Genomic DNA, 21,861 nt, shown 5'->3' with positions numbered 1-21,861 from the left:
CCCCCTCTTTTTTTGTAGCTTCTCCCACCTCCCCTCTACCTCTCACTCCTTAGTCTCGGCCCTTTTTGGCCCCCGTCCTTGCGTCTGTCTCTGTTCTTTTTTCCCTATAAATAGCGCTCCTCTGCTCTCCCTGCCTCTAAGGCCACTCGAAGGCCCTTCGCAGCCCGAGAGGACCCTGCACAGCCTGGAGACCCTTCGTAGCCAGCTGATAGGAAGCCCCCACGTCCTGTCTTCCTCGGGGCTGAGCGGGGACAGGGGCTGCGCGATGCCAGGGCGCCCCCCGCCGGCCTGGCGCAGCTCTCACGCGGTGATCGGTCCTCTCCCTGGCCCAGGTTATGCCTCCGCCTTGTTGTCCTGAAAGCCGCAGCGACAGCGAAAAGGGCTAAGATTTGGCCATGAGCAGTGCCCCCCGGCGCCCCGCCTCGGGCGCTTTCCGCACTGTGAGTATTGCCAGCTGGGTGGGTCACCCCACTGTCCCTCTTCACGCCACAGGTGCTCCGGCTGAGGATTCCCATCAGACGTACGTGTGTGTGTGTGTGTGTGTGTGTGTGTGTGTGTGTGTGTAGAGAGAGACAGAGAGACTCGGGGAAACAACAAGGGGAACCTGTGATGGATTCTTGAGCGATGCTGCCCTGGACTTGCTTGGGGTTAAGAGTCTAGGATGGGTATTGATGGGGGGTCAGGAGGCCTCCAGCCCTGGGAAGGGACTTGAGGCTCTGTTTCCTGAAGACCTGGGTGGTAGCCTAAGTGAGAGAGGAACTTTGGGGATCCTGGGTCCCTAACCCAGTGGATGATGCACACCCCTCCACCCACCGGGCCTTAGAGACAGCGGCAGTCTGCGCACAGTAGTTCTGGGCGGGGTCACTGGTGACTAGCCCCACCCCCGAACCCACGTGCCACACAGGCCCGCCCCTCCCGCCCCTACGTGGTCCCCGCCCCCCGTGGCCCCCTCCTGATTTTACTAGGAAGTCTAATGATTAACCCCAAGTGCCATGATCAGCCCCTTATTGGTCACGGTGGCCCAGAGGGCACGTGACTGGGAAGGGGTGCTGGCTGGTCCCCTCCCCCTCCTTCTCAAGTTCACCCCTGCCGGCCATGGACTTCCTCCTGCGCCCTCAGGTGCGCAGGGTTCGAGACCTCCCTCCCCCATCCCGGCTAGCTCCCCGAGCTCTCTCGCTTCAGCACGCCCCCCTGCCTTCCTCCTGCCCGCGTGCTAATTCTGGTGAGAGTGGGGCGAGCGCTTGGGGGGAGCCGGGCTAGAGCCGCAGAGATGGCCTGGGGAGAAGCAGCGCCCTGACCCCTGCCTCTTCATGTATCCAATATCCCAGCCACCCCGGCCGCTCTTGTCCCCGCCTGCACCCCTGGCCCTGCCCCTTTCCCAGCCTCCCCTGTTTTCCTTGCTGTAGCCTTGCTCTGGCGCCGCCAGGGAGGGGGCTCCGAACCCCGCCCTTGAGGTCTGGATGCCCTTCAGGTCCTGAAGCTCTTGAGCAAATATTTGGCGCGCCCGGAGCTGAGACCGGCAGCGGGTGGGTGGGGGGCTGGACCAAGGCGGCCGGCTGGGCAGCAGGCTGCTTAGCTGGGCTGAGCTCTCCAAAGCGCCACCGCAGTCCCGCTGCTCGGCTCCTGCAGTATGACTCAGGTGGGGGGAATGGGGGTGGGGCGAGGGGCGGGGCCCCGGGAGCACGGAGGGCCCCCGCACGGCCGGCTGGCTGTGGTGGCTGTGGTGAATGGGGGGCTTTCCTGAACCCATGAAGCCGCATTCCTGGCCAGGGGTTGGGTTTCAGTTTGACTCAGACGAGTTCCGGTCAGTGAGCTTAGGTGCCTTCAAAAGTTACTTTTCAGGCTCAGCCGCAGCGGAGGGAGTGTATTCACTCTCGGCCACGTGAACTGCCCAGTTCACACACCCTGCCAAGGAGCTGGACACACAGGGTTTCTGCTGAGACTCCGGGGCAGACCCTTTCCACCTGCCTTAGAGCCGACTGGAATGGGCACAGCCAGGGTCCAGATAGCCTGGCCCTAGGTTGGGGAGGGGTGGGGCTGGGTCCCCAGCATTTGAGGGGACAGGCTGCTGCGAGGTACAGGATCTCCGGCACTGGGCAGGGTGGGGATTCAGGGTGCAAGTCGTGGCAAGCCCCCGTGTCTTCTCTCTGCCCCTCTTCCTCACAGCCAGAGCCAGAGAACTCGGGTTCCGTGGCGCCCCGGTTCCCCGAGCAAGACGAAGATGAACTTCACCGCACCCTGGGCGTGGAGCGGTTCGAAGAGATCCTCCAGGAGGCTGGGTCTCGAGGAGGGGAGGAGCCAGGCCGCAGCTATGGGGAGGAAGACTTTGAATGTGAGGGGGAGCCCGGGCTGTGGGAGGGGGCCCCTCAGACTTGACTGCCCAGCAAGAAGGGGCTCGGGGCCTAGTGGGAGGGCCCCGCGGGGACTGGAATGGCCTAGGGGGGGAGGCTGCGTCTGCCAGCAGCGCGTCCCCTCCTCCCTGCAGACCACCGCCAGTCCTCCCACCACATCCATCACCCACTGTCCACCCACCTGCCTCCGGACACCCGCCGCCGCAAGACACCCCAGGGCCCAGGACGGAAACCTCGAAGGCGCCCTGGAGCCTCCCCCACTGGGGAGACGCCTACCATTGAGGAGGGAGAGGAAGATGAGGATGAGGCCAGTGAGGCTGAGGGCCCCCGGGCGCTCACCCAGCCATCTCCTGCCTCCACACCCTCTTCAGTACAGGTGAGCAGGAGGAGGCAGGACTCCTGGCGGACACATCTGTGGGGGCCCTGGCCTGGCCTCACCTGCCTAAATGGGTCCCTTTTCCAGTTCTTTCTCCAAGAAGATGAAGGCACTGACCGGAAGGCGGAAAGGACCAGTCCCTCTCCCCCTCCACCACTGCCCCACCAGGAGGCAGCTCCCCGGGCCACCAAAGGGGCCCAGACTGGGTAAGTGTCCCAAACAGAGACCTTCCCTGCAGGTGTCAGTGAGACGATGCCGGAAAAGAAGCAAGAACCTTGGGGTCATCAGACTGGGGTTCAAATCCCAGTCCCGCCCCTCACCTGCCACTTCAGCGAGTAGCAACCTCTCTAAGCCCGTTTCCCCACCCGTAAACCAAGAATAACAGGACCTTTCGCCCAAGGTGGTTGTAGGGAGTCAATGGGTGCGACAAGTTAAAGTTTAGGAATGGTTTAGCCTGGCACAGAGCAGATGAGCATCTGAGCTGTCTACCCCGCTGTCATCCCCCTGCCCAAGGCTTCAGGTGGTACAGCATCAAGCACTGGGTCAGTGACTGGTCTGGTGACGTCCAAGTACCCCTTGAGGCCCCAAGGGCATGAGAGAAATATCAGACCCCCCCTCTTGCTTTGGGAGCTGCCAGTCCACTCTGTCATCTCATAAAATGGCACCAGACAAACAGTGTCGGTACCAGCGGGTGATTGGAGTTGGGGATGTTAGCCAGAGAAGGCTGCCTGGAGGAAATCACTTTGAAATCACTTTGAGTCTCAAGGTCGCCACTATCGTGGACCTGTTTTCTGGGTGCCAGGCAGCGTGAAGGGCTGCGGGGAAGTGAAGGGCACCGTGCCCCTCCAGGGTGTGTGTGCAGGCTCGCTGGGGAGACAGGCTGTGCTGTGCACGGGTGGCTGGATGGCCGAGGAGAGGTGAGGAGCCTCAGAGGAAGCCTGGCATTGCAAAAGTGGATCAGATTTGTGGGCAGGGGTACAGACAGAGACGAGGGTTCTGAGGGTGGGCATAGGCGGAGAAAGCCTGGCGGTGGGGGTTCTAGTCATGGGCTGGAACCTGTGGGAGGCGCCTGATGCCAGGACAGTGGTTTAGATGTGGCAGGGACCAGGACACACTGCCAGTGGCAGAAAGGAGACATCCGATGTGGGGGACAGGAGTAGAAGTTGCCGTCTGCAAAGGACAGGGAGTTATACCTTCCTCCTGACCACGGGGACTGTCTGTGGTCTCAGAGACCCATTCCATGTACTTTTACCTGGTTCGGTCAGAAATGTGGGGCCCTATGACCCTCTTGAGCCCATGGTTAGGGGTGCGCCTCAGAGGGGAGGAGGGAGCGAGCACTGTCTGAGCGGCTGAGAGGTCGACTTGGGTACCTGGCCTCGGCTCCGTTTGCCGCTGAGGAGTTTGTTCCGAGGTGACTTTCGTGGTCGTCAGGTGGCACAGCCCTTAAAGGGGAGAGCCGGATTTAATGCTGTGGGACGGGGATCCCGCGGGGTCCCCTTCCTGGGCTCCTCCTGCGTGGCGCCTGGCTGAGGGGAGGGGACCAGCCTTCTCCGGCTCACAGCTGCTCTGTCTGTCCAGAGCCACAGTGGAAGAGGTGGTGGCTGTGGCCAGCGGCACAGCAGGAGGTGACGATGGGGGTGCCTCCGGGCGCCCCCTGGCCAAAGCGCAGCCTGGGCACCGCAGCTACAGCCTACAGGAGCGGAGGCGCATTGGAAGCATGACAGGGGCCGAGCAGGCACTGCTGCCGCGGGTCCCCACGGACGAGAGCGAGGCCCAGACGCTGGCCACGGCTGACCTGGACCTCATGAAGAGTGAGTGCGGGCCTGGGGTGGCTGGGAACGGAGCTGAGGCCGGGGGCCTGACCCTGCCCTTCCACCCACCCAGGCCACCGGTTTGAGGACGTCCCTGGGGTGCGGCGGCACCTGGTGAGGAAGAATGCCAAAGGGTCCGTGCAGAGTGGCCGGGAAGGGCGTGAGCCTGGCCCCACGCCTCGGGCCCGACCCCGGGCCCCCCATAAGCCCCATGAGGTACGTTCTCCGTGTCATGTGCTTCCAGCCCCCCACGGCCCCCCTCCCCACCTCTCGGACCAGCAGTGACCTCCTCCAGCCCCGGAGGTGCCACTCGTAGCTGTGACTGCCTTCCACACTGTTGATTTGGGCGTTAGGAGTCCCGTACCCACCTGTCACACTGTTGCTGTGTTACAGTCGTTTGTTAGTGGCTGGCAGTGAGGTGTCTGTGGACCCTTTGGACTAGAGGTGGCTCTGTGGAGCCATGCAGTTCATTTTCCAGAATCCAGTCACCTGTATGCTCATTCGATCCACTCACACCCTGTGAAGATGATGGCCCAGGTAGTGTCGGCCATAAATCAGAGTCAGTGATTGGCCAGGATCACTCAGGGATTTACCGATGCTGCCTGTCTTAGGCTCCAAGGCTCCAGTCCTGAACCTTGACCCTTCCAGTGGCTATTTTTTAAACCTTTTTATCGAGGCCTGACAGATGACAGACAGTAAAGGGCACTTGGTCTGAGTGCTCACTGACTGTGGGCACCCTTAAACACCTGGCCACCCCTACTCGAGAGGGGACATTTCCTCACTCGGAAAGTCCCTTCATTCCTCCACCCAGTCAGTAGTACCCTCAGGGGCCACCATTCTTCTGTCGCTCGCACTTAGTTTTGCCGGTTCGTGAGTGCGCATCAGTGGAGCGGTGCACGGTCACGTGCAGCCACTATTCGAGCACTTCCCGTGAGTCATGTGTTGTGCTCAGTGTGTCGCGCGGTTTTTCTTTTGATCCCCGTAAGAGCCCTTCGAGGTGGGTGGCATTGCTCCCATTTTACAGAGGAAGGAAAGAGAGTCTCAGATCGGATAGAAACTCGCCCAGACTCTGTGCCTGTGCCCTGGGCCGTCCAGAGTCAGGTGCCTCCGTCCTGACGCTGCGTGTTGAGAGCAGTCCCTGGGCAGTCCCTCTGGCCCTGAGCCTGCCCCGTCTTCTCGTTTCACACCAGGTGTTTGTGGAACTGAATGAGTTGCTGCTGGACAAAAACCAGGAGCCTCAGTGGCGGGAGACGGCGCGCTGGATCAAGTTCGAGGAGGACGTGGAGGAGGAGACCGAGCGCTGGGGGAAGCCCCACGTGGCCTCCCTGTCCTTCCGCAGCCTCCTGGAGCTCCGCCGGACCCTGGCCCATGGTAGCCTGCCCTGCCCTCCTCCCCGCCCGCCCTTGCCCCAGGAAATACCCTTCCCCCCAGCCCGCTCTCCGAGGACCAGACGGCCCCCACATTTCCTTGAGCAACGCAGTGTGCAGTGAGTGTCCGCAGCGCCCCGAGGGAGCCTTTTCTTGGGATGTCGGCAGCCTGCCATTCCTCAGGCTCCCTGTCCGTGGGTGACTGACTGCAGGGGGCACTGACACTCCTCTTTCTTATCCGGCAGCTTTTCTAAGTGACATTTTCAGATTACTAAAGCTGTTATGTTTCAGGTCCTAACGTGGTTTTAGACAGATTTGATGGGAAGCTCTCTGAAGGGCTCCCGCCTGGAGGGCTGTGTAAACCTGCCCGGGTGACCACGGGTGCCAGGCTCTCAAGCCCCGGGTCTGTTGTTCTGCTCTTTGCCTGTCTCCTCCTTCCCGCTGGCGGAGGGGGGTCACTCCCGGTTATCTGGAGGCCGCTTCTGAGGACTGAGAAACCCGCCGTCAGAGCTGTGTCCACACTAGGAGACGGGCTCCGAGTGAGGCTCGTGCGTCAGGCCAGGTGCCGGCGCGCAGGTGCTGTGTCGCCAGGCTTCACTGTCCCCGTGTCAGCTGCTCAGGGGCTTTTGCCGCTGTTTGTTCTTCAGTTTTGCGTTCTGGAAGTTGCCCTTGGCAGAACAATGACCTGGTGACTTTTGAAAGGATTTTCACTTCTATGGGGAAGGGCAGCTTAGAGCACTGACCGGTGGGGAGAGGTCTAGAGAGCGTCGTGTGAGCAGCTGCTGGATGTGGGGAAGTTGAGCTGGGTAGAGGGGATGTCTTCGGATGGCTCCAGGCTGCCATGTGGACAAGGCCCCAGGCCGGCTGTGCGGTGCTCCAGAGGGCAGAGATCGGACCCCAGAGTGTGTGTCAGGGATGGCAGCGTTTGCTTCCCAAGGGGAGCTTTCTGACGCCGCGGAGTGGGCCAGCCCGGAGCCCGCAGCGGAGGCTGTGTGTTCCCTGGAGGGGGTGGCCAGGGAGGGCCCGGCCCAGGTGGCCTCGCTGATGGCTGGGGCTCCGAAGCCTCTGCCGAGCCCCACAGCATTTCCTGTGGGGAGAAGAGACGGGAAGGAACAGGTCAGAGAGGCGATGGGGCTCAGGCCCTGCTCACTGTTCCCCTGAACCATGCTTAGCTGACTGCCCCCTTGTACCTGGCTCTCCCTCTGGCCCTGCACTTTCTTGGCTGGGGATGAGGACCCCCCTATGCTGTCCTTCCAGGGGCCGTGCTCTTGGACCTGGACCAGCAGACCCTGCCTGGAGTGGCCCACCAGGTGGTGGAGCAGATGGTCATCTCTGACCAGATCAAGGCCGAGGACAGAGCCAACGTGCTGCGGGCCCTGCTGCTGAAACACAGGTGAGGCCTCGCCCGCTGCACCTTGGCCCCCAGCCCCAGCCGTCACCCTCCTTACCTCACCGTTCTCTGCCCCACCAGCCACCCGAGTGACGAGAAGGAGTTCTCCTTCCCCCGAAACATCTCTGCGGGGTCCCTGGGCTCCCTGCTGGGGCATCACCACGGGCAGGGGGCCGAGAGCGACCCCCACGTCACCGAGCCTCTCATCGGAGGTGTTCCTGAGACTCGGCTGGAGGTGGAGCGAGAGGTGAGGGGAGCAGGGGGCCCTGCCTGGGTAGGGTGCCCGCCGGCACCGCTGGCCGCGGTGCTGCGAGGCCAGCCTGAGCTCCGTTCTCCTGCACCCCCAGCGCGAGCTGCCGCCTCCGGTGCCACCGGCCGGCATCACTCGCTCCAAGTCCAAGCACGAGCTGAAGCTGCTGGAGAAGATCCCCGAGAACGCCGAGGCCACAGTGGTCCTCGTGGGTATGTGGGGTGAATCCTGGGGGCGGGGGTCCCGGTGGCCGGCTGGCCTCAGTGTCACCCCAGGGCTGGGGGCTGGGAGGTGGTGTGCGCCCCGCTCTTGCCCACAACGGCCCCACGCCCCCAGGCTGCGTGGAGTTCCTCTCCCGGCCCACCATGGCCTTCGTGCGGCTGCGGGAGGCGGTGGAGCTGGACGCGGTGCTGGAGGTGCCCGTGCCTGTGCGCTTCCTCTTCCTGTTACTGGGCCCGAGCAGCGCCAACATGGACTACCACGAGATCGGCCGCTCCATCTCCACCCTCATGTCCGACAAGGTCAGCCCCGCGCCGGAGCCCACCCGGGACGCCCCCGCCCCTCTGTCCCGGCTCTGCCGCAGGCCCCCGGCTCTGCCCTGTGCCCTCACCAGCCCCAGTCCTGCTTTGGCAGCAATTCCACGAGGCGGCCTACCTGGCAGATGAGCGGGAGGACCTGCTGACCGCCATCAACGCCTTCCTGGACTGCAGCGTGGTGCTGCCGCCCTCGGAAGTGCAGGGCGAGGAGCTGCTGCGTTCCGTCGCTCACTTCCAGCGCCAGATGCTCAAGAAGCGGGAGGAGCAGGGCCGGCTGTTGCCCGCGGGGGCTGGGCTGGAGCCCAAGTCGGCCCAAGATAAGGGTACGGGCCAGTGCAGCCCCGGGCTGCGGGCGGCAGGGGCCGGGGCGGCCGCGTGTCTGTGGAGGGGCGCGGGGTGGGCGGGGGCTGCGGCGGGCGCCCTGATGGAGGCCTGGGTTGCAGCGCTCCTGCAGATGGTAGAGGTGGCCAGTGCAGTGGAAGACGATCCCCTTCGGCGGACGGGCCGGCCCTTCGGGGGGCTGATCCGGGATGTGCGGCGCCGCTATCCCCACTACCTGAGTGACTTCCGGGATGCGCTCGACCCCCAGTGCCTGGCCGCCGTCATCTTCATCTACTTCGCGGCCCTGTCTCCTGCCATCACCTTCGGGGGGCTGCTGGGTAAGGCGAGGCTTCAGGTGGGGGCGGGGAGCCCACAGGGTCCCGGGCTGTCAGCTCCTGAGCGGGTTCCTGCCACCCCAGGAGAGAAGACGCAGGACCTGATCGGGGTGTCGGAGTTGATCATGTCCACGGCGCTCCAGGGCGTGGTCTTCTGCCTGCTGGGCGCCCAGCCGCTGCTGGTGATCGGCTTCTCGGGGCCCCTGCTGGTCTTCGAGGAGGCCTTCTTCTCGGTGAGGGTCCACAGGCTACTCGGGGCTGTCCTTCCTCTTCCCCGAACACTCCCACCCAGTTGGTCCCTGGTCTCTGGACCTGATGGGACGTGTCCCGCTCCGCCCCCCAGTTCTGCAGCAGCAACAACCTGGAGTACCTGGTGGGCCGCGTGTGGATTGGCTTCTGGCTGGTGCTGCTCGCTCTGCTCATGGTGGCCCTGGAGGGGAGCTTCCTGGTGCGCTTTGTCTCCCGTTTCACCCAGGAGATCTTTGCCTTCCTCATCTCCCTCATCTTCATCTATGAGACCTTCTACAAGCTGATTAAGGTGGGCAAGCCTGGCAAAAACTGGGCCGGGCGGGGCGGGGCGAGGCTTTGGGACTGGAGGGAGCCAGGGGTGCCCTGGCCCTCTCTCTGCCCCTCTCTCGTTCTCTCTCCTGGGTGCGAGGCCAGGCTGGCCTTGAGATGCCCTGGCTGCAGTCCATGGAGCCCACGGAACATGGACGGGCTGATTCGTCCTCCTGCCCCACCCCCCACCAGGTTACCAACACACATCAGGACTTCAATCTTAAAAAAATACTTTTAATCACAAAGATAATACACTTTTGTTAAATCAGCAAACAATCCAGAAATGCGCTAATAAAAAGGCCCCTGAGAGGACAAACACGGTCCCAGCACATCAGGCCCACGTCTGTGACAGGCCCAGCAGCAGACGTGCCCCCAGGGTCCTCCGCACTCCACATCCTGCTCCCCACATGCCACATCCTGCTCCTCCAGTCCTGGCTGGAACCACATTCCCCAGCTGCCTTCCTAAAGCAGACCGGCCTCTCTCTTAATCCCTAGTTGTCCTGGACTCACGTCTGGTTTTCTGGGTAATTTTCTCAATCGACAAGACAAGTACCTTGAGGGCAGGCTGGCTGTCCCCACCCCGCCTGTTCCACTCAGCATGCAGCTAAGGCCAGAAACCTTGCCAGTGTAGCCGATGGAGTCCTTTGTGCTCTTTCCAGATCTTCCAGGAACACCCCCTCCACGGCTGTTCGGTCTCCAATAGCTCCGAGGCAGACAGTGGCGGTGAAGCAGACGGCGGCGATAATACCACGTGGGCTGGGGCAGGAGCCACGCTGGGGCCGGGGAATGGGAGCTCAGCAGGGCCGTCTGGGCAGGGGAGGCCCCGGGGCCAGCCCAACACGGCCCTCCTGTCTCTGGTGCTCATGGCGGGCACTTTCTTCATCGCCTTCTTCCTGCGCAAATTCAAGAACAGCCGGTTCTTCCCTGGCCGGGTGTGTGGGCTAGAGGCCGGAGGGAAACGGGAGCTGGGGGCAGCAGGGGGTGACGCACGGTCAAGGCTGGAGCGGGGCAGGGGGCCTCTGAGCATGGTACTTGCCCACAGGTACGGCGGGTGATTGGGGACTTCGGGGTGCCCATTGCGATCCTCATCATGGTGCTTGTGGATTACAGTATTGAGGATACCTACACCCAGGTAAGGTGCAGCGCATGCAGCAGTGAGGTGCCACCTGGCACTGGGCTCTGGATGCTCCTCTCTGGCCCCCGACCCCAGAGCCGCCTCTTAACTGGGCAGACCCTGGCCTTTTCCACAGCACCCCGTTAGTGCTCACCCTGCCCAGCATAGCTTGGGGCTCTCCCGCCAAGGCTCACCCATCCCCGGCCCCGCCCTCTGCCCTGCAGAAGCTGAGCGTGCCCAGTGGATTCTCGGTGACAGCCCCCGAAAAGCGGGGCTGGGTCATCAACCCCCTGGGGGAGAACAGCTCCTTTCCCGTGTGGATGATGGTGGCGAGCTTGCTCCCTGCCATCCTGGTCTTCATCCTCATCTTCATGGAGACGCAAATCACCACGTGAGTGGTCCTAGCCGAGGGGGCATGCTGTGCAGTCAGGAACCACCTGGTGGATGGAGGGGCAAGAACCTCCCTCTGCCAGCCTGGGGACACAGCTGCATTAATGGGGTGACGGGAGCCCAGGATGCCAGGCTGGCCGCTATTGTTTTGTAGACGGCAGACAGCCCCACTGGCATTTGCTGGGATGGGCCCAGTTCAGGCTGGGAGCTGTCCCGGGGGCGGGAGGGCGGCACAGAGAGGGCTCAGCTCCGTGGTGGAACTTTCCTCTGGACGGATTGGTCGGGGACCGCCAGGTTCCAAAAACAGCGGCAACTGGCTGGGCGCTCTGGAAAGACGCGGCTCTCCGCCTGTCCCGCTCAGGCTCATCATCTCCAAGAAGGAGCGCATGCTGCAGAAGGGCTCCGGCTTCCACCTGGACCTGCTGCTCATCGTGGCCATGGGCGGCATCTGTGCCCTCTTTGGCCTGCCCTGGTTGGCTGCTGCCACCGTCCGCTCCGTCACTCACGCCAACGCGCTCACTGTCATGAGCAAGGCCGTGGCGCCTGGGGACAAGCCCAAGATCCAGGAGGTTAAGGAGCAGCGGGTGACGGGGCTGCTGGTCGCCCTGCTTGTGGGTATGTTCACCTCTCGCCCCCACCCGTCCCAGAGGGGCCTGGGGTCCACTGGGGGCGGGGAGCCCTGAGGCTGCCTGTTTCTCCCCCTCCTCCCCAGGCCTCTCCATGGTTATCGGGGACCTGCTCCGGCAGATACCCCTGGCCGTGCTCTTCGGGATTTTCCTGTACATGGGCGTCACGTCCCTTAACGGGATCCAGTTCTATGAGCGGCTGCACCTGCTGCTCATGCCGCCCAAACACCACCCAGATGTCACCTACGTCAAGAAGGTGAGGCCCTGCCCCGAAGGGCTCTGTGCCTTTGCCCACTCCTGGGCTGCGTGGGTCATTCTCCAGCCCCCCGCCTGCCCACGGTGGCCAGCCTCCAGTCTATGCAGACCCAGCTCTGGTGAGCGCCCAAGAGGACACTTCCAGCCCCAGCCCTGTGGAGGCGAAAGGGGCCATCTGTCCTCCGGATGTGGCAGAGCCAGATGGCCCTCTGGGGACCAGGGCCCTCGGCAGCTGGGGAGAAGGCTGGGCTCACCTGGCTCATTCCACCCCACCCACCCCCAGGTCCGGACCCTCCGTATGCACCTGTTCACAGCCCTGCAGCTGCTCTGCCTGGCCCTGCTCTGGGCGGTCATGTCCACAGCTGCCTCCCTGGCCTTCCCCTTCATCCTCATCCTCACAGTGCCGCTCCGCATGGTGGTGCTCACCCGCATCTTCACCGAGCGAGAGATGAAATGCGTAAGGCCTCCCGCCCTTCCTCCCCCAGCCCTGCCCTGCGGTCCTCGCCAAGGTCGTGGTTGGGGTCAGCCCTCCTGACTCTGTCCTGCTCCGCAGCTGGACGCTAACGAGGCAGAGCCGGTGTTCGATGAGCGGGAGGGCGTGGATGAGTACAACGAGATGCCCATGCCCGTGTAGCTGCTGCCTGGACAGACGGCGAGGGACTGACGGACAGAGGGAACCAGGGCTGGGGTGCTCGCCCCAACCCCTTCCTCATTTTTATTTAAGTGAATAATTTAAAGTCCCCCTACCCCCACCCCCGCTGCCCATAGTAAGTGCTTCAGCCCCCTCCTAACCTTGGTCTGTGTCTGTATGGGGAGCATGAATGGAAAAGTGGGGGGGGGACCCGGCCCACTCCCCGTCCCAGAAACGAGACGTGCAATGGGGAAGGAAAGGGACTTTAATGAGAAACCGAAACAGGGAGCCAAAGTGCAAATTGTCCACCCCCCATAGGGGGGCCATCCTGAACCCCATGTGCATCCCTCACCCCCCTTCAGGCCCCCAGCGGAGACCCAAGGCTTGTAGCTTCTGCCTCAGGTAGCTCTTGAGCTGGGGCAGGCCTCTCTGTGACTCCAGTTCCTCGAAGGGTAGCTGCAGGGGAGAGGGCAGCGTGTTACCCACGAGGCCCGGGGATGGGCGTGGGGGTGGGGACACACGGCCTCACGAGGGGCGGGGCAGGGGCGGCTCTCACCGGCAGGAGCTGGTAGCCCATCAGGCCCAGGTGCCGCTCCCGCAGTGCGCGCGAGCCCAGCAGCACCCTGCCATCTCGGCAGAAGTGCCAGCGTTCCCGCAGCACCAGCACCACCCTGGAGAGAGAGTGGGCTGTGGCTCAGGGCCGCGGTCTCGGTCTCGGAAGGCAGGGGAGGCTCTCCCGCCCTCCTCCCTTACCTTTGGGCGGGGTCTTGGGTAGTGGGCTGAGATGCGGCCTGGCCCTGGGGACGGGACCTGGGGGGGTATGGTAGGAAGGGGTCCTGGGTCCTCACGGGAAGCACAGCACCAGAACTGCTGACACACAGCAGGAAGTCTGGGGCGGGGAAGAGAAAGGCCATTGGTTTTGAGCCAAGGCTCCGCGACCCCAGCCCGAGGCCTGCCCCGCTGGCGCTCACCTGTGCAGTAGCCTGGAGGCACCGTCAGGTCCTGGCGGTACTTCTCTTCCCCCAGCAACTGGCGCAGCCCCTCTGCTACTATATCCTTGTGGCTGAGAAGGGAGAGGGACACTGATGGCAGGAAGGCCTCAAGAGTCTCCTGGCTGTGTCCCCTACAGCTCCGTAGCCCTGGGCTCACGCCTTCGTTGCCTCGAGGCCCGTTTCCTTAAGACTCGGGAGAGAGCCTCGACCCGGACAGTTCATGCTTCCCTGGCTTTTCCGCTCTGCTGCTTTGGGGCTGGTCCTCTCCCCTCCCCAAGCCGCCCCACTCACCTGTACTTGCAGCGGGCACGGTCGGTTATGAGTGGCTGGGGGAAGATGGGCACTTGCTGCCTTCGGGGGAGGCGGGGACCCCGGTATCCTGGGAGCTCCAGCTCCACAGCAGTGTCCAGCAGTGAGAGGTAGCGCCGCACAATCAGGGCGTGAGGGGTGCCTGTGGGCGAGCGAGACTGAGGCTCGCTGGGCTGCGGACCCCACCCTACTCTCCCCTGCCCGCCGCCCACGGGGTCCCCCCAGCCAGCCCTTCCTGTCTGCGCACCACTGATGTGGCTGATGAAACCTGGAGAAAAGACAAAGTGCAGAGCTCGGAAGGGCAGACACCGCAGCTGGCACAGTGACATCAAGATGTTGACGGTGGCCAGCGGGGCCACCCCTGCTTCCCGAGCCAGGATCCTCTCAAGGCAGGGCATAAACTGCTGTTCCAGGGGCAAGTAGTTCAGCCGCCCAAAGGGCAGGACCAACTTCTGTACCACCTGCAGGAGGAGAGCAGCCATCACCAGGCGCAAAACAGTTCTCCAAAACATTTGACAAGCTGAGCCTCAGAGAGGCTTGGCCTGGAAGCTTAAAACGTCACTGCAAAGGCAGAACGACCCCTCTACCCAGCACACACACCAGAATTTCACGGCATGGCATGGCATAAGCAGTGTCTTGAGCCCCATGCAGTTAATCACCAAGTGAGCGGAGACATCACTGTGAGACCTGGCCTTGAAGGCTTAGAGGAATGGCATCAGACAGTGCCAAGAGTCCTTGGAGGGCTACAGAAAGCCAGCCACGTGATTGCGAGGTGGACGAGCTGAAGAGGGTGAGGCAAAGATGGGACCCTGGGGAACAGAGCTGAGCTGGGCGGTAGGACGCAGCAGCCAACCAAACTGGACAGGGGGCTGGGCCAGACAGGGTGGCTGAGGGTCATGGGAGGGAGGGAAGCAACCCCACCTTGCTGCTGAGCTGGGCTTCCTGGACCACCAGGAAGTGAGCAATGGCTTCCAGAAGCTGGGGCTCCCGCAACCGATGCCTTGCTAGGTGCTGGGCCAGGAGCACCATCACGTGGGGTGTCAGTTCCTCTGGCCTGGCCTCTGTGAAGAGCAGCCTATCACACTGGACCTTCGGGCCAGACCTCCAGACTAGTGCCCGCCTTAGCCCAGATACCACCACCTGCCTCCTCCTCAGCTCCTGCCCCACAACCTGCCTTTAACCCCCTTTAGCACCTGCCAGGCTTCGGATGAGGTGCTGCTGTGGGTGCCGCAGGAAGCGGGGGCAGCTCAGAGCAGCTTCCAACCTTTGCCCACCTCGAAGGACAGGTTGCAGAGGGGGAGGTGGCTTCGGAGGGAGGCGGAACCTTCGCTCCCGCTCCAGGGCACACACGAGGGGCCCATCTGATGGGAATCCTGGGAGGAAGAAGGTCAGAGGAGGTGGTCCTGGTAACAGGGAGCTGCTCTGCTCTGCTCTGCTCCAGTCTGGGGTTGTTAGTGGATTCCCAACCTCTCTCATCTGTTTTCTGGGCCCAAAGTTTTGCTATAATGTAAGTGGAAACACTGGACAAATGTGAAATACCGTGTGAACTAAAGGATCAGTACCGCCAGCTGGGAAACGCCTTATACAAAGATGGCAAGAAAGTTCTCACCTAGTGCTAACGGTGACGAATCACAGTGGCTCTTAGAGCACTGTAGCAGAACGAATCTGGGGTACCACCCTAGCTAAGCCGAAACAGACGCTGCTTAACTCTTGCCGTCTGCTGTGGATATGGGGGAGCAGCAGTCAATGTGCCGGGGTGCGTGCCATTCCTGGCAAGGCCTAAGAGGTGGACTCTGCCAGTGATCTTGGGTCTTCTACTCTATCCTTGGCTCTTTCTCTATCCTTCCATTAACACCCACCCCCCTACGCACACCCTCCTCACCAAGTAAGGCTGCAAGGTGCAGACACACGTGGATGGTGTGAATGTCAAAGGAGGGGCAGTTTCGGATGATGAGCTGACTCAAGTCCTGCAGTGTGGCCTGCTCCACAGGAGGGGGTTGTGGGCGAGACCCCAAGAGCTGGCCCAGACGACGAAGCGCCACAGGGTAGTGGTGAGTGCGCACCTTGGTAGGGTTCTGGCCCAGCCAGCGGAGCAGCTCCCCGGGGCTCTTGGCCTGCTCCAGAAGCCGCTGCAGCCCCTGCACAGGGCCGGCATGGGGGCCTCCTCTAGAAGGCCGGTCCCCCCACTTGCTGGGCCCCAGACAACAGGTCTGTATTGGCGGGAGCAGCAGCAGGCCAGACAGCCGAGCAGCAGAGGCCTGGGCAGAGAGCAGGACTCGAAGCATGGAGCTGGGTGATGGAGACCCTGAGGGGTGGCCCAGAAAAGGGGGTGAGGTTTTCTCCAAATGGGAGAAAAGCCGGCTATCTACTCCTCACCTCACTCCCCATCCAGAGGGACCTGGGGTCAGAGCAACCCCGACTCATGTTCACCCTTCTTTGTGGCTGCTCTGGTCCTCTGCCCCACCCGGCCCTCTGTTTCTTCCCATTCTTTGAAACAGCAATCAGAATCCTTCAGTGTTCTCAGCGCAGGGGTATTTACAAAGCAATTTCACATGCATCATCTCCACTGATCCTCCCTTTACACGCCTACGGGGAGGTAGGCAGGGCTGGCATTACCTCGATTTCATAGGTGGAGAAACCAAGGCCCAGAGAGGTGAAGCAGGGTTAAGTCAAGCCCGAGGTCACGAATCTGGCTAGTGGTCGCGCCCAGCCAAGAGTCCAGCTCGCCCTGGCGATACGCCCTCCCGACCACCTCCCCCTCCCGCAGGAGGCGGCGGCGGCACGGAGGGTGGAACGCGGTCCTGGGTTCCATGCTGGGCGCTCCCACTTACCAGCTGGGTGACCTTGGACAAGTGGCTTCGTCTCTGTGCCTAAGCCTCCTCGCCTGTGAAACGAGAACACAGCGCCCACCTCGGGGGGCGCCCGTGGAGCCCGAGTGCGCAGGTTTGCAATGGCGCGGAGTCGGCGGTGTCAGGGGCCCCACACCCACCCAGCCCGAGGACGCCAAGAGACCGTGATCACGGTCGCCGACACCAGCTTCCCACCGCCCTCCCGCGGCCCGCCCCGCAGGCGCCCCCCCTACATGACTCCCCAGGCCCCGCGCAGGTCGCTCCCTCAGTCGGTCTCGGGGCCTGGGAGCCGGGTTCCCCCCGCGGCCTCCTCATCGGCGGGCCACAGAGTCCGCCATCTTCCCAGCAGCCCCCGGATGCCAATCGCCGCTCAGTCCTTGGCCAGCAAGACGTGGCTCCCGTCAGGCCCTGCGCGCCGGGGCCCCGCAAGCCCCGCCCCCAGCTTCCGGGAGCCGTGCGCGCGGCGCTGGGGCGGAGGCGCCGAGGGGCAGGGGGTGGGGCCGCGGGACCGAGGGGCCAGGCTGCGACCCTGTGGCGGAAAGGTGAAGGCAGTCTGCGGCCGTCCTGAGGGCCGGGCACTCCCGCTCTCCCGGTGGGCAAGGGCTCCCGAGCCCGGCCCCCCACACACTCAGACACACACCGAGAGTGAAAACTTCACAGTAATTTAATCTGCACATGTTCCAGAGAATTTCCTCCGCCCCTTCAGTCCCCTCAAGGTCCTTGGGTCCCCAAATCAGCACAAGGAGCAATTAGGGACTAGAGGTGGCTGAGTCCTCAGGCAGAGCACTAAGCCGGGCCAGGGGTGTGGTCCCACTCTGCCCAGGGCCAAGGCAGGTACAGCAGCTGCCTGACCCGGAGGACCCGACTGTCAGTGGGGGCTGAGAGCCAACAGCTGGGGGAGGTGGCTCAGAGCCATGGAGGTCACAGGGAGGAGCCTTCCCCTTCCCCTGGAATGCCCTGCGACGCAGGGCTGGGCTCCAGGGTAGTGGGAAGAGGCAGGCCGGAGCGGTGGGTCTGGGCAGACAGCAGCTCCCACCGTGTTGTGAGGAGCGAGGTCCAGCGGGGCCAGCCACACTGCTGAGAGCCCGTGGAGGCACTACGGGCGGTACATGGCAAAGGCCAGGAGACTGAGAAGCAGGGTGAAGCCGGCCAGACCCAGAGTGGCAGTCAGGGGGAAGAAGGGTCGGTATTGGATCTGGCAGTACCAGAGCAGCAGCAGCAGCAGAAGCAGCAGGGGCAGCAGCAGGCTGCCTATTTCCAGCCCGGAGGGGCCTGGCTCTGACCCCGGTGGGCATGGAGGGTGTGGGGGACCGACCCGTGTGGACACGTGGCAGTGGAGAACGCAGTTGGGAGGCAGGTGAAGGCTGCCCAGGGTCTGGGTGTCGTCTCCCAGCAGTTGCCCTTGGTAGATGAGTCGTACCTGCTGCTCCCGGCCGGGAAACTGGGTCCTGAGGAGAGAGGGACCTGGGTAATAGAGCAGGCCTCAGGCAACCCTAGTCCCTTGCCCGAGACAACACTCTCACCCTTCACCTCTCCCCACCGTCCACCCAGCATCCATGCCATGGCCTCCACTGGGGTACCCTACTGCTAGAAGGGGCAGTTACAGTGCGTGGGTGGGGCATCTAAGTTCCCTCATCTATAAAATGAGGGGGAAGTGTCAGGCGTCTCTGGTGGCCCTTCCAGGTCTGTGATCACTCCCTCACACTCGAGCATTTCATTCCTGTCCTGGTCCCAGCTTACCTTTTCAGGGAGCCAATGGTCTCATGGGGCCAGGCCCTGGCCACCTGCTCTGAATCGTTGAGGAATTTCAGCCGCAGTACTAGGGGCTCCTGGGGAGAGTCTGGGGGGGGTGGCGTCGCTGGGAGCCCTGTGCCAGGCTCTGGTTGTGCAGCCTGACCTCTGTGTCTCAGGCTGGGGGTCTCGGCTCCCGGGGCCTCCCCTCTGATGTTATCGATGACCGCCATGGCTTCACTGGGCTGTGCTGGTGTTGGGGTCCCTGATGGCTGGGCCGGTGGATCGGCGCCCTCCGAGGTGTGTGTTGAGACCCAGGCGAGAGCCAGCACCACAAGGCAGGCAAGTACGGCGAAAAGGATGGTCACCTCATCACCCACCCCTTCAATCAGGGCCATGGCACCCGCCTTGCCCGCCGCGCTACCAAGCTGGAGAGGCACAAAGAACCCATGAGGGGTTGAGGGGCTGGCTCACTGGCCACGTTCTCTGAATTCCAACAGGTTCCAGACCGCCCCCCCCCAACTGTCCCACAGTCCTCACTTCTCTGCCCCCTTACCGGGGCCCCACCCCTAGCACAGGCTGCTCTGACTCCTCCTGGCCCCAAACTTAACCTCGTGTGCCCCTTTCTATCACCAAATTCCAAGTGCTAACTTTTTGTAACCTGAGTTTTAGGTCTTTAACCAGCTCCCAAATTCACTAAACCGTATCCCGAGATAAGAGAGCCTTGATCTTCTAAGCAACCTCTCCCCTAAATTTACCCCTTACCAAACTTTACCCCAAAGCTTACCTAGTTTTCCGTGTACTTCATCTCAAAGTTCATCTACTCCTTCGCCTATTTCACCCCAAAGCTACTTATCTACCCCCAGCTTTTCTACTCTATCACTAAAGTTTCTCCAAGGTGTAAAAAAAAGGGCCTCTGGCCACACACCCACACACCCCCATACCCCACGCCCGCTGCCATTTATCCAAACCCCACCCGCTCGCACGGGACTGCTTTCCCAAGGCTTCCCCACACCAAACGTCGAACTCCGCCCTTTGGCAATCTGGAGCTTCCGAGGGTGGCCACCTCCCACCTAATAGCCCCTCCCGTTCCACTCGAAGTCCCACCCCGCGGCGGCCCGACTCCACGCCTCCTCTGGAAGCCTCCCCAAACCCAGTCCCCTGCTGGACCCCAGATCCCGGCCGGGAATCTGAGGCTTCGCCCTCCCCACCCCCAACTCCTCCATCACCCCTCCCATTTTCCCGACCCCCGAGCCTTGAGACCGCACGGGCGGTCCAGGGACGGGGCGAGCGGGTGCCAGCTGGGCCCGGGGCGACCAGGTAGGCGCAGTCACGGCGCGGGGACTCACCGCCGGGCTCCGCCAGCTCCATAGCGGACCCTCGGGCACTTCCGGGCGGGAGGCGCCGAGGTCGCAGACACCTGAAGGTACCCCCTCCTTCTCCGCCGCCGCCGTCCGGAGCATTGTGGGACTTGTAGTCCTGGCGGTGCGCAGTCCCCGCCCTCCGCTCTGCGGACCCACGTGCGGGGCTCCGCGGACTAGTTCAGGTGCCCTCAAGACGCCAAGAGGCTGGCGGGGCGGACTTGGGAGTTGCAGTAGCTCCCGAAGGTCTGGGCGGAGGCAAGATCTTCCCCGTCCATGCCGGGAGCCGGAGCATCTGTGACTGCAGAAACCCACGTCAGCGGGAGCACGTCAGAGCGCCCGTGTTTCTAGATGCAGGCTCTGGTGAGCTCAAGTGCCCCTACTCACTCTTATTTATACCAGCGTGAACGCCAGAAGGCACTTTGGAACCCCCAGATTCACTCTTCAGTCCAGAACAGAGTAACCACGGGCTGCCCCACCAGTCTGGCTGAATACACCTGTCCCCAGGGCTGGCCACGCTGTTTGGGCTGTCCTGTTTCACTAGTTCCGTCTTTCTTAACCCTGCAAGACTGTGAACGAAGCATGGACTGGGGAACTAGACACAAATGCGGATCCCTTATCCCTCAATGGCTTTAGGTGCGTTTATTGCATCTCTTTGAACCTGAATTTCTTCGTTCCTAAGATCTCCCCCATAAGGCAATTGTAAGGAAGAAATTAGGTGTTCTGTTAAGTGTGAAAACTATGTAAGGAATCTGTCACACAGGAGATATTTTATTTGCTCACCTAGAATTACTACAGTCCCTCCACTTGAACCTGGGCCTGGAAGTTGGGTCCTTAGCATGTTATTGTGTGGACTACACAGCAGATGTCGATTTGAGCCTCAGCCTGGCCTAGACCAGCTAATTTCTGTGGGTTTTCCCCTCCTTCCTCTGGGCTCCTATAGCCACAGAGATCTCACATCCTGGATTTAATGGGACAGTCGTGATCAAAAGTCATGTACCCTCATGTTCTAATAGCACATGCCTACCTGTGGGAGCAAGTACTCCAAGTGCTGCCTTGGGAATGTCAGTTTAGATTTATAACATAAAAAACTAACCTACCTCTAGTTCCTTCCTTTCCATTATTCATTTACTCTAGAAACATGTATTAAATGTATACTATATGCCAGGCGTTGTGTAAGATGCTGGGAATACAGTGGTGAATCAGACCCTGCCCCTACCTTCATGGGGCCCGTATCCTACTAGAGACAGACAAATAGACAGCCCACCAGTGCTACTGCAGGTGTGTGCTGGCTGCCGGGGCAACACATTTGAGAAGATTTTAACCCTCAGCATCTCTCCTGGGAGGTGCGACTTCTTGCTATCGATTCTAATTAAGCATCTAAATGAGATGTTAGGCATTGCTTTCAGAGTTACGGAATGTCAGAGCTCAGTGTTCTGTTAAACCACCGTATTTTGCAGATGAAGCCCAAGAAGGCTATAAGACATCCTTATAGGCAGATAGAACCTGCATTTCTCAGGAGTTGGGGAGGCCCTGTGTTGATTGGCTGCACTGAGTTCTTTGGAAGGGACAAGAAACTTAGAAATGGTGACTGGGTCAGTACTGGGGCAGAGCCGTGTGGGTAGTCAAGCGGGTGGTGGTGGTAGGGGGGGACCTTTATGCTGGGAAAAAACGTTCACTGTGAACTACCTTGGCCTAGAAAGTGGAAGTTTGTGTAAAAAGAATGATGTGTCAACTGTGCCAAAAGACAAGGTGGGTGCAGCACCAACCAGCAGGCTGATTGGCTGGGTCAGTGCCCAGCACGTGTGGCCTCTTGTGGTTTGTAGGAAAGGTTGGGGTGGGGGCAGCGCTAGCAGAACTGCATACAGCTTTGGCGATGCGAATGCAGGGGACAGGGCCAGTGAAGGGAGCTCCCTGGCCCCAGGAGTGGATAGGAGCACAGGATGGACAAAGGGGTGGAGACAGGGAAAATTAAAATAGTCGTGTTGCCTCTGGTGTCTCTTGAACGGGATGAGACACCTGATATTTGATTCCTCTCTCCCTTCTCCGCACCAGCGGGGTCTCTCGGTGGTCAGCTAACCCTCCCCAGTTCTGCAGGGAATCTTTAAGGAGAGACTGGAAGATCGGAGTGGGGGAGTTGTCGAAAGTGTCATTTCCAAGAGCCCCACCAATGAAGCTCTGAGAGAGAACTGAAAATAGAAGCCAGGGACCCAGATTTCCAGTCTCCGTGCTGCAGCCCTTAGTGGAGAGTCCAGGGGAAAGCTAGAGAGAACCCGGGGGACGAGGTAGTCTCCAGGGATGACCTGGG

The 21,861-nt window shown here is 61.8% G+C and overlaps 3 protein-coding genes across 10 annotated transcripts in view; 1 reads left to right on the top strand and 2 right to left on the bottom strand.

Moving 5' to 3' along the window:
• Positions 1–12,470, top strand: part of SLC4A2 (solute carrier family 4 member 2) — a 14,480-nt gene extending 2,010 nt beyond the window's left edge. Inside the window, exons 2-23 of one of the 3 annotated variants that reach the window (XM_039861255.1) lie at positions 333–440; positions 2,167–2,332; positions 2,486–2,727; positions 2,815–2,933; positions 4,306–4,538; positions 4,612–4,754; positions 5,729–5,909; positions 7,163–7,298; positions 7,377–7,542; positions 7,643–7,757; positions 7,882–8,066; positions 8,179–8,404; positions 8,525–8,740; positions 8,822–8,970; positions 9,081–9,275; positions 9,955–10,227; positions 10,338–10,427; positions 10,634–10,800; positions 11,161–11,414; positions 11,512–11,681; positions 11,964–12,137; positions 12,234–12,470. In XM_039861255.1, the coding sequence (XP_039717189.1) occupies positions 396–440; positions 2,167–2,332; positions 2,486–2,727; positions 2,815–2,933; positions 4,306–4,538; positions 4,612–4,754; positions 5,729–5,909; positions 7,163–7,298; positions 7,377–7,542; positions 7,643–7,757; positions 7,882–8,066; positions 8,179–8,404; positions 8,525–8,740; positions 8,822–8,970; positions 9,081–9,275; positions 9,955–10,227; positions 10,338–10,427; positions 10,634–10,800; positions 11,161–11,414; positions 11,512–11,681; positions 11,964–12,137; positions 12,234–12,314 (3,726 nt within the window). In that variant the 5' untranslated portion in view covers positions 333–395 and the 3' untranslated portion in view covers positions 12,315–12,470. Of the gene's footprint in view, positions 1–332; positions 441–990; positions 1,120–1,461; positions 1,640–2,166; positions 2,333–2,485; positions 2,728–2,814; positions 2,934–4,305; positions 4,539–4,611; positions 4,755–5,728; positions 5,910–7,162; positions 7,299–7,376; positions 7,543–7,642; positions 7,758–7,881; positions 8,067–8,178; positions 8,405–8,524; positions 8,741–8,821; positions 8,971–9,080; positions 9,276–9,954; positions 10,228–10,337; positions 10,428–10,633; positions 10,801–11,160; positions 11,415–11,511; positions 11,682–11,963; positions 12,138–12,233 lie in introns of those variants that run through there. The other 2 variants (XM_039861256.1, XM_039861257.1) reach the window with 2 other exon arrangements.
• On the bottom strand, positions 9,509–16,852 carry FASTK (Fas activated serine/threonine kinase). 5 transcript variants are annotated; one of them, XR_005652453.1, is made up of 12 exons: positions 16,695–16,852; positions 15,495–15,917; positions 14,806–14,985; positions 14,534–14,673; positions 13,860–14,073; positions 13,595–13,754; positions 13,283–13,374; positions 13,065–13,200; positions 12,868–12,982; positions 12,664–12,767; positions 11,985–12,112; positions 9,518–11,342 (listed from the first exon to the last, which is right to left on the bottom strand). XR_005652453.1 is itself a non-coding variant. In XM_039861263.1 (11 exons), exons 1-11 carry the CDS (start codon positions 16,774–16,776, stop codon positions 12,103–12,105), a joined length of 1,656 nt encoding a protein of 551 aa, XP_039717197.1. In that variant the 5' UTR covers positions 16,777–16,852; the 3' UTR covers positions 9,509–12,102. The 5 variants fall into 5 exon arrangements, 4 of the variants coding, with proteins under 4 accessions (XP_039717197.1, XP_039717200.1, XP_039717199.1 ...); XM_039861263.1 differs by having other exon boundaries at positions 9,509–12,112; XM_039861266.1 differs by lacking the exon at positions 16,695–16,852 and adding an exon at positions 16,444–16,657 and having other exon boundaries at positions 9,509–12,112.
• Positions 16,853–17,107: 255 nt separating this feature from the next.
• TMUB1 (transmembrane and ubiquitin like domain containing 1) lies at positions 17,108–19,699 on the bottom strand. Of its 2 annotated transcripts, none has more exons than XM_039861274.1 (3): positions 19,542–19,699; positions 18,202–18,620; positions 17,108–17,909 (listed from the first exon to the last, which is right to left on the bottom strand). In XM_039861274.1, the coding sequence occupies exons 1-3, from the start codon at positions 19,653–19,655 to the stop codon at positions 17,558–17,560; spliced, it is 885 nt and encodes a 294-aa protein (XP_039717208.1). In that variant the 5' UTR covers positions 19,656–19,699; the 3' UTR covers positions 17,108–17,557. The 2 variants fall into 2 exon arrangements, with proteins under 2 accessions (XP_039717208.1, XP_039717209.1); XM_039861275.1 differs by lacking the exon at positions 19,542–19,699 and adding an exon at positions 18,980–19,150.
• Between the last annotated feature and the right edge of the window lie 2,162 nt (positions 19,700–21,861).

This window comes from Pteropus medius, unplaced genomic scaffold (assembly GCF_902729225.1).
Source record: "Pteropus medius unplaced genomic scaffold, Ma_sr-lr_union100, whole genome shotgun sequence".
Taxonomy (NCBI): domain Eukaryota; kingdom Metazoa; phylum Chordata; class Mammalia; order Chiroptera; family Pteropodidae; genus Pteropus; species Pteropus medius.
The sequence above is the reverse complement of the archived record's forward strand: the minus strand, read 5'-3'. Positions and strand labels throughout refer to the sequence as shown.

Excerpts from the sequence above, each read along its gene's own strand:
- FASTK (XM_039861263.1), bottom strand. The coding sequence starts at position 16,776 with ATGAGGAGGCCGCGGGGGGAACCCGGCTCCCAGGCCCCGAGACCGACT. Across the intron at positions 14,074-14,533 it reads AAGCCCAGCTCAGCAGCAAG|GTGGTACAGAAGTTGGTCCT; the intron begins GTGGGGTTGCTT and ends CTCCTCCTGCAG. Across the intron at positions 13,375-13,594 it reads CGTGCCCGCTGCAAGTACAG|CCACAAGGATATAGTAGCAG; the intron begins GTGAGTGGGGCG and ends CTCCCTTCTCAG.
- TMUB1 (XM_039861274.1), bottom strand. The coding sequence starts at position 19,655 with ATGCTCCGGACGGCGGCGGCGGAGAAGGAGGGGGTACCTTCAGGTGTC. Across the intron at positions 18,621-19,541 it reads GGAGCTGGCGGAGCCCGGCG|CTTGGTAGCGCGGCGGGCAA; the intron begins GTGAGTCCCCGC and ends GTGCCTCTCCAG. Across the intron at positions 17,910-18,201 it reads ACCATTGGCTCCCTGAAAAG|GACCCAGTTTCCCGGCCGGG; the intron begins GTAAGCTGGGAC and ends CTCTCTCCTCAG.